At 34.0% G+C, this 12,760-nt stretch overlaps 1 protein-coding gene across 8 annotated transcripts in view; it reads right to left on the reverse strand.

The window, feature by feature from the left end:
- The window catches only part of VPS13A (vacuolar protein sorting 13 homolog A), a 111,546-nt gene that overhangs the window by 56,229 nt on the left and 42,557 nt on the right, over positions 1–12,760 (reverse strand). For 6 of the 8 annotated variants that reach the window (XM_074932440.1, XM_074932438.1, XM_074932439.1 and 3 more), the window contains exons 26-38: positions 12,026–12,182; positions 11,568–11,647; positions 11,286–11,345; positions 11,051–11,207; positions 6,947–7,063; positions 6,759–6,862; positions 6,166–6,333; positions 5,242–5,549; positions 4,435–4,582; positions 3,406–3,556; positions 2,430–2,554; positions 1,390–1,559; positions 552–772 (exon numbers count right to left, since the gene is read on the reverse strand). In XM_074932440.1, the coding sequence (XP_074788541.1) occupies positions 552–772; positions 1,390–1,559; positions 2,430–2,554; positions 3,406–3,556; positions 4,435–4,582; positions 5,242–5,549; positions 6,166–6,333; positions 6,759–6,862; positions 6,947–7,063; positions 11,051–11,207; positions 11,286–11,345; positions 11,568–11,647; positions 12,026–12,182 (1,966 nt within the window). The remainder of the gene's footprint in view (positions 1–551; positions 773–1,389; positions 1,560–2,429; positions 2,555–3,405; positions 3,557–4,434; positions 4,583–5,241; positions 5,550–6,165; positions 6,334–6,758; positions 6,863–6,946; positions 7,064–11,050; positions 11,208–11,285; positions 11,346–11,567; positions 11,648–12,025; positions 12,183–12,760) is intronic. The other 2 variants (XM_074932442.1, XM_074932441.1) reach the window with 1 other exon arrangement.

Raw genomic sequence — 12,760 nt, forward strand, 5'->3', positions numbered from 1 at the left:
GCTCCAATGAACTAATTTCTGATATCAGGTATAGGAGTCCTGCACTAGAAATACCCAATCGGACACTCAAACTAAAAGCCTGTTTCCTGACGTAAGGAGAAATGTGCACCAGTGGACAAGTGAAATAACAAAATTTCTAGGCAGCAATATCAGCCAGGCTGAATTAATATTTAAGCATAATATGACCCATCACTCTCAGGAGGATGACAGTTATGATGGTGGTAGTCATCATTATAAACTTCGTTGAGACTGCAAAGATAGCCAAACAAACCTAGGCACCATCTGTAATTGTCCTTTCCCATTTTAGACATACATTTTTAGGTATTACCTTTGTCTGGTAAGACAAAGTTTCATTTGGGAATAACGACCAAGGGCTATGAACCAATTTCCATGATGCAAAGAAAGAAATATCAATGGTTAAAAGCAGCTGTTCTATATACAGAAACACAGGAAATAGCATAAAAGAAGCATTGTAATTTTTAAGATAGCATTTTAATACCAACATTAAACAGATCTTTAAATACATATTTTTAAATATTTCCCATATATACCTTGCTCCTTTAAAGGTAATGACTGTTTGAGATTTCTCTGTGCAGCAGCACTTTCTGCATTAGCCTTTAGGAATATATCTGCAACAGTAAGTAGAAACTCCATACTTGCACAAAGGTATATCTCTTGAACAATCACATCAAGAACAGTGCCATCTCTCCCCTGCTTATAGCTTATATCCACCATAACTTTCTTTTCAAATCCATGTTTCATTTCCACCATCCTGAAAGACCATTAAGGTGGCATTTAATGCGAAAATAAAAAACCAGCCAAAAATATTGAAAAACATTTAAGATTCTCACTCCAGCTGCAATACATTAACAAGAGTGAATTTAAAAAGTAACACCAAAAATTTTAAAACATGACCAATAAAAACATTAACATAAATTCTATAAAACTTCAAAACTAACAAGACTCCCATACATTGGCAACTAAAGCGTTCATAATTTTAACAAGTCAAACCACCACAATTCCTTGTTTACATAGCAAAAGTATACTTTACTCGTTTACTTGTTACTCTTCACAAAAATAAAATCTTAGTCTTACTTAGCCAGCAGTTTATTAAAACTGAAAGTGAAATATGTTTCTAACTGCATTTATTAATTTCATATTAAAAGCCTGGCTTCTTTCATATTTAAAGTTTTTTGTAGCATTTATATTGGTCTCTCATAAACAACATGTGGAACCAAAGGCAAGCAAGATATACGAGTATACATTAACATATACTTTAAGAACCACTACACCAAAACAACTGCAGTTTTATCAGAATACTAAAATGGAAGGAAACATATGGGATGCTGTCAAACTCCAATAAACAGTAATTTATGTCAAAATGCAGACCTTGGTGTAGCCTTCTGGATTGACTGCCTTTTATCATCTAATGTACAGTTTGCCAGCTTGACTGAAGCATTCATTGAACCATCCGATAACATTTTGACAGCAGCTGACATCAAAACTAATTTAAACTCTGCAAGTTTCAAAAGGTCATCTCTCTGATCCAAATTTGTAACCTGTTTAAATCAAATGAAAAATATGTCTGTCGATTTGCTTACAGGTAATGGAAATAATACATAGGTGTGACATACAGTTTTATTCTAACTGGTAAGATTTCTACTAATATTAAATAAACCCACTGGTAATTCAAAGACAACAAAAATCAATAAAATAAAGAGAAAACTGAGAAAAAGCAAAGCTCCACCCTTCTGCAAGCTTTCTAAAGCTTACACTAGTGAGAGCGAGACAATGTTTAAAAGAAAGCAGAATTGTCATATGCAATTTTGGTTTGTTTGCTATTTAAAAATACACAATACATGCACAGACACCAAATAAGAAATTAAGTTTTGCCCCTTATGACTATGTCGTGTTTAGTCAGGTACTGGAAAATTGTTCAAAATATGAGTAACAGAATAAGTTTAAAATAAAGTATCACCATAATTTTAGTTAGAAAGTTGCTGACCAGTTTTGTAAATTTAAACATGGAAGATTAAAAATTTATTCATACTGTAGTACAAACTCTCCATCTCTCTCCACAAGTTTATTTATATGTGTGTCCGCACATGTGTGTGGGCAACTAAAAAATAGGTTGCATCCCTCTGCATTTTTTTCACACCAAACTGTACTTCAAACTAAGATAAGTTTTCAGCAAATTTTCAGTCAGATCACAGAAGATGCCACGTATTATGTCCTACTGCACATTTTTTTCCTGTGACATCTGCCATGTGATTTAGTTAAAATAGCTGTTTATCATTTCCATCATGTCTGTTACTATTGCTAGAAATCACTTTGTCTGCTCATAAATTAAACTATCCCTGTTCAAAATTTCCAGGATGCTAGGCAACCTTAAAACTGTTTCTTTCTCTTGTAACCAAAACTATATTTACCTGTTTTGAATTTGGACTATACAATACTAAAGTCAGAGAGTCAAATCTGAAGTCCAGTTTCAGCGTAGTTTTTATTTTCATAGGTGAATGCAATTCCACCACAGCTGATGTCACAACAGTCACACCTTTCAGAAATTAGAAAAACACTTAATGTAAATTACCTGACTGCAAATAAGGAAAAAAACAAAACCAACATCCTCACTAATGACTAAAAAGACAACAACTTCCATTTTCCTCTACATATCCATGTTTAGTATGTTTATCTTGCTCTCTGTAATTACTTTTGGCAAAATCACACAATGTATGAAAAAATAAAATACTCTGCTTATATGTTCTACATGCAATTTTTCCATCTTTAAGACATAAACATACAAGTTCCCTTAATGTTATATGGTACTATGTGCAATAATGTTACAAAAAATACAAGTTTACTTCCATTCTCCTTTGTCCATCTTGCCACATTTTTGCTATTTTTCACATTTAATAGAAGAGTTCAACAAAAGAGTCTTTTTTTAACTTTAGTTGCTCTTTTCTAATATATGCTGAAGAGTTTATGGGCAATGATGCCTAATGAATAAGAAAAACTTTTAGGATGCCATCATTATGACAAGACAGATCTAAAACTGAACAGCAGCAGAATCAGCATACACAGGAAGAAGAGTAACATAGCAACTTTCCAAAGTTGGGTTGTTACCAAATCCAGCTGACAGACTTTTAGGTGCTCACTGCATTAATGTCAGTAGAACAGACAGTCCTTGCATCAAAACACATCATGCTACAAAACTCACTACAACAGCCTCCTATTAATTATCATTATTGTTGGGTATAGCTCAAACCACAATGTCAAGATAATAGAGGCATACTGTTAAACACAACTGAATCTAGCATTATTTCATAAAGGCAGTTCCAACAGAAATAATAAATTGACAGTAATGCCTAAAAATGCTAGACCACACGTAATTTTAGAAAACATTACCTGCAGAGTGCTGTGAAGTACTATGCATATCACTACAATGGCTAATCGTATCTTTCGTTTCTGGTAAAGATGTTGATGCACCAGAGCTTCCACCTATATTCTCGTTTAGTGTCCTCAATATTGTGGTAATATCTTCCTGACTGAGAATTAACTTTAAAAAAGATTGTTGTTAAACTCAGAACATCTCAGGTCATTAAACACTTGCTAAGTAAAATCTAAATTCACAAAAAAACAGATAAACCAAATTAATCTCATGGGAGTCTGTTTAGGAGACTAAAGAACCAAGTAAAATGTTCTTCTCAAATCCACACAACCCCTCTAGTAACTTCTAGAAATCAGTTGTTCATTCATTATTTTGGTTTTGTCTATGAACTTCCTTTAAAGCTACAATTTAGAAATTGCATGTTAGAAGATGTACACATGTACAAACAAGAAGTTTGACTTACAGTGGCCCAAAACTGTTATCCACATTTAGTTGCAAGGTACTTTACAGTAACAGTTACTATGCTATTTCAGAATTTGGGAAATTGGTTTTCCTCATACAACTGACAAGCTTTATAATTTTTGATGTTAAATTTAAATGAGCACTATTTAAATTTATTTATTTAAATACTGTGTGTTAAATTTAAACATGCGCTAACTCATTTTGAGGCTTCTCGTGGGTATGAATTCAGCAGGTGATCATGTTGCTAATGAACAGACCAATAAGTCCGAACATTTCCCGATCCTTCTTTGAAAAATACGAACCTACAAGTAAAAGAAGACTATAACAGCATACCCATTTCTAACATGTAACAGTAATATACAGTACAAAGTCTGCCTGCAGTATCACAGAAGAAATACAGAGCTTAGATTAGAACAGAAAGCTCTTCACTTCTTTTTTCCCTATTAATCAACAAAATCCACTCTACCTATATGTCTTGAAATCAAAAAATACCCTAAACTAAGGAACTTGGACTTTCATGGACAGAAAAATGAATCAATTTTCCACAGATATTTTAAGAGCTGCTTTCAGAAATCAGTACTTACATTCATAGGCTTGAGTCGGCCAGATATTTCAATATCAGGAACTTCATTATACCATGCAGCAGCCAAATTTCGTTCAACAGCTACTTCCAGATTGAGTGGCTGCAGCAACTGTACTTCAGTTTGCAATGAACCTTGTTCATAGCATGATCTGTGAACAGAAACAAAATACTCCCAGCTTGACACACTTCACTCACACATTCTAACAAACACAAAGACATTTCTGTCTTTTCCTCATCTTTTTGAGTAGTACTGTAAAATAGTCTTATAATACTCCTAGTATCTCTGGTTAAAGCCTTACTCCAATGACTAAACATCTTGTCTTGGCAGGGAGGAGACACATCAAGCACATACCCCACACACAACATACTAACTTCTTGCAAGTTCAGACCTCTTACCTTCTTTCCACTGGAGAGCAATTCCTTCTGTCTTCAGTACTCTTCAATTGTGTTTGAAAATTCCATTCCCTCTCCCCACCCCAAACTCCTGCACCAAGGCCAATTTTCAAACACCTCTTTACAGCTATATGACTTGATATCTTTCCTCTTATGTATAGCTTGAAAACCCCATCAAAACAGCCATTTACAAATGCATACAACCTGTCCTAAATAGTGAATGATGCATGTCTATTACTCTACACAATATTCCCTAAACAAACATTTGCTTCTGTTTAAAGATGTGTAGATTGCTATTTCTCCTAAACCATATATTTTAATTATTCTATAAAAATCTTTATTAGTTTTCTGTTATATTTCAAGTGTATTCCCGAAGGATTATATGAATGTTTTAAAAATCTTGACACTACATTACCTGTATAATTTTAGTTCACTCAATTTCACTGTCATAGAGTCAACAACAGGTGGGAGATTATACCATGTTTTTGTTTTAGCAATAAAGAACTGGTTCTTCACAGTGATTAAACCAAGATCAGCCACCAGGACGTTTGCAGACATTGCTGACTGTGGAATTATCACAACAGGTGCTTTAATATTGATATCTAGGGCTAAACGGGAACTACGCTCCGCTAGTTCTTTTACACCTGTTGCTGCTTTCTCTGCTGCTTGAACAGTTGCCTCAGTAAGAGCCTCCTTGGCAGCTTGAAAGTTGTTTATAAAAGCCTAAGAAAAAAATAAAATTCCAAAGTTCTTTATTAAGAATTACACTACTCCAAAAACCACTAAGAATCACAGTTTTTTGAGTAGCAAACCATCTTAAGATACTATTTTTGCTATGCACTTATTCTGAATCCTGTAATAGAATAATCTTCCCTAAAGTATGCATACATATAAAAATAAATTTCCATACTAAATATTTGGCAATCAGATTGTAACAGCAGTAACCTTGTAACATGACTTGTATAAATTACATTTTATTTACTCATAAGGATTTACTCACAGAATTTATGGAAAAGACATTAATTTTCATGGTTTATTGCTTATATTTCAGTATTATAATGAACAATGTGTATATCTAAAAGCTGCCACAAGCCATTTAAAGAAAAAAAAATACTAACTATAATAGCAAATACTGTTGCTTAGCCACCCACTCCACAATAACAAACAAATGGAGAACAAAACTAAATAGCCCAACCACCAATCCCAGTGATGTTTTTACAATCATGTATAAGAGTTCTTACACAAACTGGCACCACCCTATATGGAATGCTTTATCCTTTTCTAGCTCTGACAATGTTATCTGAATGCTAAAGGATAGTATCTGGAAAATGTAACTTACCAAGATAGAGGAAACAAACTTGTTGACAAAAACTACTTGAATACACCCAACAGTTAGATAAATACGATTGTCAACAACATCCATATTTGTATATGCAATCCCATCTGTAGCATTCACGTATGATATCATTCTAAAGTTGAAGACTTCTTTTCCTGTGATGTAAAGAGCCTTGGGAAGAAAAAAAGAGTATCTCTGCTGTAAAAACTTATGCTGGAGAAACTGAATTCCAAAATAAAATATAATACCTCACACTAAGACATTTTTACTTCAAACATCTCAACAGTAAATGAAAAAAAATCCTTGAAACAGTTGAAAGTATTCAGCTGGAATCTCAGCTTGAATAATTCTGTCCATTAAATTCAATAAAATAAGGAATGTAATGAGCAGCTGGGCATCACAGTTGCAGAAGATCAATGCCAGCCTAACAATCACCTGTTGTGGGGATTAAATCAGTCCACCTCTAGAAAGTAATTCAGAAATACATCAAATATTATTTTTAAAAAAAAATTACAGTTAAAAAGTGTAGTCCACAAAGTAACTTCAATTTAGCATCTATATTCCATTGAGAAATCAATAAGACATGAAATTAATACCTTTTTATACAATGCCATCTCATCAGAATCCACAATAATGATGTTCTTCAATTTTGCAGTCACTTCTGTTGCTGCTTTCTTCATGATCACTTGGCTATCCAGACCTTAAAAAAAAGAACATACAAAATCTATAGAGGATATTCTAGTTACAAAGTTTTGTGCCTTTGTGATTAAAGTTTTGTTCCTACCTTCAATGTGAATTTCAGCTATTCTATGCTTTTTCTCTCTAATAAAGATACGTAAACAGGATAAATCTGCACAGATATTGAGGTCAATAACATCTTCATATTTTGATTTTTTTGATGCTGTGAGAAATACAAAATAATAAAAATTATAGTTTTTCAAGGAGGACACGTAATATTTTAGCATCCCTTCCCCAAAGCCTAGGTTGTATCAAGCCTGCAGCACTGGCAAAATGCACTGCACTCACACTAGCAAGTACAACGCAAAGGAATGGTATGTAAAGGATTGAATATACAGTTCTCATGTGCTTCAAAAACTGTAGTAATCCACATCAGTATTTTATTAACTGCAAGAAACACATTTCATATGCATCTACACAGCACCATACAAAGTAAGAGGTAGGTTATTCAGGACTAAGCAGTTTACCTTCAACAGTGGTAACATGTTAGCTACATTAATACACCACTCTATCTGGTCTGTTGATTAGTCATCTGCAATCAATGGTCTCATTTACATCTCACAGGCAACTTTTTATTAAATCTCCACAAGCTATATTTTCAGAACTTAAATTTTAAATCATTTAATACCATTAATATAACTAGACACTGAAAAGAAGGAACAGTGCACATCCCTCAAAGTGAGTACAGGCAGCCTTAATATCTACAACAGATACAAGCACAAACGTAGTACATTTCAGAACAGAGATGTCCAAACATGTAAACATGTAGTCCTTTTTTTTTTTTTTCTTCCCCCAAAAACCTAGCAAGAGTAAAAATATTCTATTTCATGTTAACAGAAATAATCTCTGTTCATTGTGAGTAGACACGACTGATGCCACACAATGCTATCTGCAGGTACAGTGCTAAATACAGACATCAACAGGTAAGAAACTCAACCAATAACTTAGTCCATTTTTTCTGAAAGTCAAATCCAAATTAATGTTACACACTACAAATGACAAAGGGAAATATCGTATCTTGTGTTCAGGGACTTTTGAGTCCCAAGTGGTAAACTCTTATAGGTAATCTATAGCGAAAGCAATATTAAAAGTAATAAACATGCAACCCATCTTCCCACAGCTTTTCAGATTAAATATTAACTACTGTGTGTGAGTACATTAAGGCTTTCTCAACCCTCACAATCAAGCTATGGTTCCATAAATACATCAGCTTCAGTCACATGACTTTATTGCATGTTGCTAAGAGAAAACAAGCCACAGTAAATTAACCAGTAACTACTCTCAATCGAAGTTCAGTTTCCACAGTTGTAAAGGAGTGGGGAAAAGGAGGGAGGAGAATCAACTGTGAAAGCTTTTCAGCTGTGTAAAGCCTAAATTGTCACATGTTAATACATAAGAAACTAATTTAATACTTTGCCTCCAAGAATTCTGTAAGATACAAAAGACTTCAGTATTTGCCTGTATAGCAAAATGGTTCAAAGCTAGAGAAGTGCTCAATCTTCTGTCCACAGCTCTCCATAAGTCACAAAACCCTATAAGTTCACAGACTATCACAGGAACACAAATGGTATTTCATCTAAGCATATTCCTGTATAACTGAAATCAAACAGCCACCGTAAATAAGAACAATCTCACACAGAAAAAAGTTATTTTAAAAATACCGTGAAAGGGAAGAGTATTTTTTCACAGAGCAATTATTCCACCTTCTCAGTTCTATTATGAAATTGAGACCTACAAAACACCTTCAAAGAACAGGCTGAGTAACTAACAATCTGATGGAAAAATAAAAAAATTACAAGCTGAAAAACAATGGCTGTATGACATTAATACTCTTCCCACCTCTCACCCCAACTGATCTCTCATCATTCCTGAGGCAAGTATCTCTTTCATCTTCCTCCATTTCCCCCCCAAAAACAGAGGCTACACACCTTATTTTCTCTGCTTTTATTAATAACCTGTTTGGCTCCGGACTTTTCCTTTCACAATGCTTAAAAAAATCAATCTAATTACATTTAAGTACATATGGGAAACAGATACTGAAATCCCAACAAGAGCTGTGCACCCAAAAGCTTGACTTACTTTTTTTTCCCTAATACACATACCATTTCTGTCTCAAGTTGTTCTTCAAAAAACACAATCAGGCTACTAGCTCACCAGCCTCCCATAATAAAATCACTGACTCTCAGCAACAATGTGAATTAATCACTCAGTATGATTATACACTAGACTTACAAACATATTTCTGTTTTCCCAAACAGAAGTATGTTTGTAAAGGCAGCACAAATTAACATTACAAAAAAACTCTCACTAAATAATGCAAATGTGATATTTGGGGTTTAAAGATACCAAACTAGTACTGAAGTTTAACCTGAAATGCTTGTAAAAATTAACATCAGTGAATACAGGCAGACTCAGAAAGATCTTGTCACTGTACCAATGTGTTGACTGCGTCAGTCATGTGAGGGACCTACTGAAAACAGTAACACAGAGCAAGTATTACAATACTTTAACTAGAATCATCTTGACAATTATCCTCCACCAGTTTTTGTGTGTGTGTTTTCTGTTTTAATAACTGGACCCTCAGTGTTCTATGATTAACAGCAAGCCAAGATTGCAAAGATCTCCAGGAAATCCTTCTCAGAGCAGAACTGAACATCATTGGGATAATGCTGAGCATTAATAGAAGCATTCATTTTAAAGTAGCTCCCAGACACAAAATCAAAAAATTGAGGTGATCTGTTTGCTCTTGCACATTATCAACAGATCAGATATGCTGAGTTCTTGGTCAGAGAATGACGAAACTGCATATCAAGCAGGTTATTCACATGAGAGTGATGTTCCTCAAATATATGGTAACAAAATAGCTGTAATAGTGGTAAGGCAATCAAAAGTCTCCATTCATCCCAGGAAAGAAAGAAGAAACAAAGACAATTTATGGTGGAGTTTTTTTCCCATATACTTAGTGCCCTGAACACATAGCAAAGATATGTCTGGACCAGTGCATCTTAACCTTATTAAAGCAGAATAATTTCTTCAGACCAATACTGTTGGATAACTGACTGGCCTGCACTCCAACAGTGCTACTGCTTTTTCAGGCCACCAGATATCTACAGAGTGCCAGGATGTGTCCCTAAAAACACAGTAATTGATACTAATGAATGCTATTACCAGCTTCTTAAAACAAAAGACTGAAAATGCTTAAGCCATCTCCCACTATGTAAGGACTTCTTACCTATTACACTTCAGGACAAATCCAAATTCACATGCCCGTTCATAAAACCAAAGCAGTAACTTCAACAAATTATTCCTCCAAAACTGGTGACAGAATTTGGCCATTCAGCAAACCAGTAGATCACTAGTAACTAAAACTGCCTTGGAGCTTGTGAAATGCCGTAGTGTATATTTTGTACTAATGCCTACAGCCAACATCTACACATCAGTAAATTGCTAAATGAGTACCTATCTGCAGGCTGCAAACCTAAACCAACAAAAATATTTTGATGATGGAAAGAAAGATAGTGTACAGTCATTTCACTGAGGAGTTAAACAGTAATTTTGCTATTACTTGGAAAACACAAACACAGAAGCGTGTAGAATATATTTAATACACTTATCACAGAAAGTTTTCACCTTCATGTTACATTTTCTAACCCATAAAGTTTTTTTCTTTCCTTATTATAAACACCTTTTCTGCATAAATGCTGTAATGCAAAAATATTTTTCTCATTATATGGGAGAACACCATTAGGAACCTAATTGCTGCCAGTAAGCTACCATTTAATGCAGCTGACTAAGTGAATTTGAACACATATCTTCAAAAAACATGCCTACTGTATCTACCTCAGGAAATGTCAATAGCTGCAGCATCTCCCTTGCTAATTATACAGTTATTCCTCACCTACACACTTTCACCCAGGGAACAAGAGTATACTCGCTACTCCATAGTACTCTGATGGCTAGCAATCTTATTATTGCTGAAATGAAAAAAGACTGCAAAGTGGGTAAGTAAACATACACTAAACAAAATTTCTCATTTCAAAAGTCATGGACAGGCTTATAAAAATTCAAAAAAATGTGTTTTCTTTCTTGCTTAAATAAGTTAAGAGAAAGGAATGAAAAGAGAGGGAGAGGGAAGAATAAAGCGATTTACTTAATTTCTTAAGAACATCCTTCTTCTCCTCTGTTTTCTCATGGACCGGTTCTTCTATAACTTTAGCTTCTTGTTTGGGTAGAAGATTATTCAGATAGTTCATAGCATTCAGCAGAGCTTCAGTATGCAAATGAATATCTAGAGATGAAAAGTTCACCTAAAAGAACAAATTACATTTATCCAACATGCCTCTCTTCCCACAGTGAGAAAATTATGTTAAAAACAGATAACGTACCTTTATTTTCTGTAGAACGTTCTGATAGGCAGTTTTCAATTCTGGCCCATTAATATCAGCCTATTGCACCAAAAGTTTGCAGATTTCATTAGAGAGAATTTATTTCAAAAAACACAATTTACAATTTACAGTTAATCTGTTCTACAGAGCAGACAGACTGCACATGACACTCAATATGTTAAGGAATTAATAAGTACGGAAAAACCTTTAGCAATTGCTCAATAATACTATACTGTTCATGATTGGTTTACAATTCAAAGGCAAAGTCTGCTGTTTTCTCACCTTTATGTATTCCAGAGTGAGAAGATCATCTTCTACATTATCCAAAGTAGTAATTATGTAAACTGGTTTGTCATTATCATCTTAAAAAAAAAAAACAACAAAAGAATAAAAAAGATTACTTTCTTTAATGAAAAAAATTGACAAGTTTTCTACAGTTCTTTTTATCATCTATAGGCAACAAACTAGGCTACTAGCTGTTATTACTATTTAATCACAAAACCTCTTCTGCAGACCTAAAATAGTTAGATAACTCTACTAAAATAAGTAGCACTAGAACATATTTACCAAAGCATTACTAAGACAATAAGCTCCTGAATTACTTTTCCCTTCCCCTCTGCCCCATTTAATTTAGGAAACAAATTCTCCCTAGTTGACCACAGAAAGCAATGCTGGCTTTTTGAACACAAATGCACAGTGTTATTTCTAAATAGTTTTTTGATGAGACTGTAAATACTTACCCATATACTCTGGGCACAGCAGAGAAACTTCACGAAGGAAAGCATTTGCAGTCATGTCGAATGTTCTTAATTTAAGTTCAGTGCCTAACCCTACAATATCAAGCTGCAGCATAGGTGTCTCAGTATTACCAGTGAGACGGCATAATTTAATTAAGACCTAAAAAACCCCAAACAAACAAACAAAAACAGGAAAAAAAAATGTAGAGGATTATTCCTTTAGTTTTTATATAGAATTACATATTTACATACATTTTACTGGTTAAATGTGTATTGACCATTCAACTTTATACAGCAAATACCCTGGAAAAAATAAACAGTTCAACAAGCAAAATTGCTAGAATACTGTTTTCTGCTATTTTAACAAAAACTTCAAACAAGCACACATGTAATACCAAAGCTACACTTACTGACCTAATTTAGTTTTCAAAACAACTACGTAAAGCATTTGGTAATGTTCAGTGCAGTTAAAACTAGATCTTCAGTCAGCATAAAGAGTTTACTGCTTTCACTGGAATTTCTTTGGACTCTCATGGTAAGAGTTGGATTTCCAAGCTGAGTATTAGGCAAGAGGATTTCCTACTTTTTCACTCATGCATGACAAAGATGTTGTTAAATAAAACACCTAGCTGTTATCTGTCTTTCACCACCAAAACAAAGATACGTACTTTCCACATCACACTCTCTACAAATAGGGAAAATCAAACCCAAACCGAATAAGTAACTTTAAACCATAAA

Source organism: Athene noctua, chromosome Z (assembly GCF_965140245.1).
Source record: "Athene noctua chromosome Z, bAthNoc1.hap1.1, whole genome shotgun sequence".
In the NCBI taxonomy this organism is placed as follows: Eukaryota; Metazoa; Chordata; class Aves; order Strigiformes; family Strigidae; genus Athene; species Athene noctua.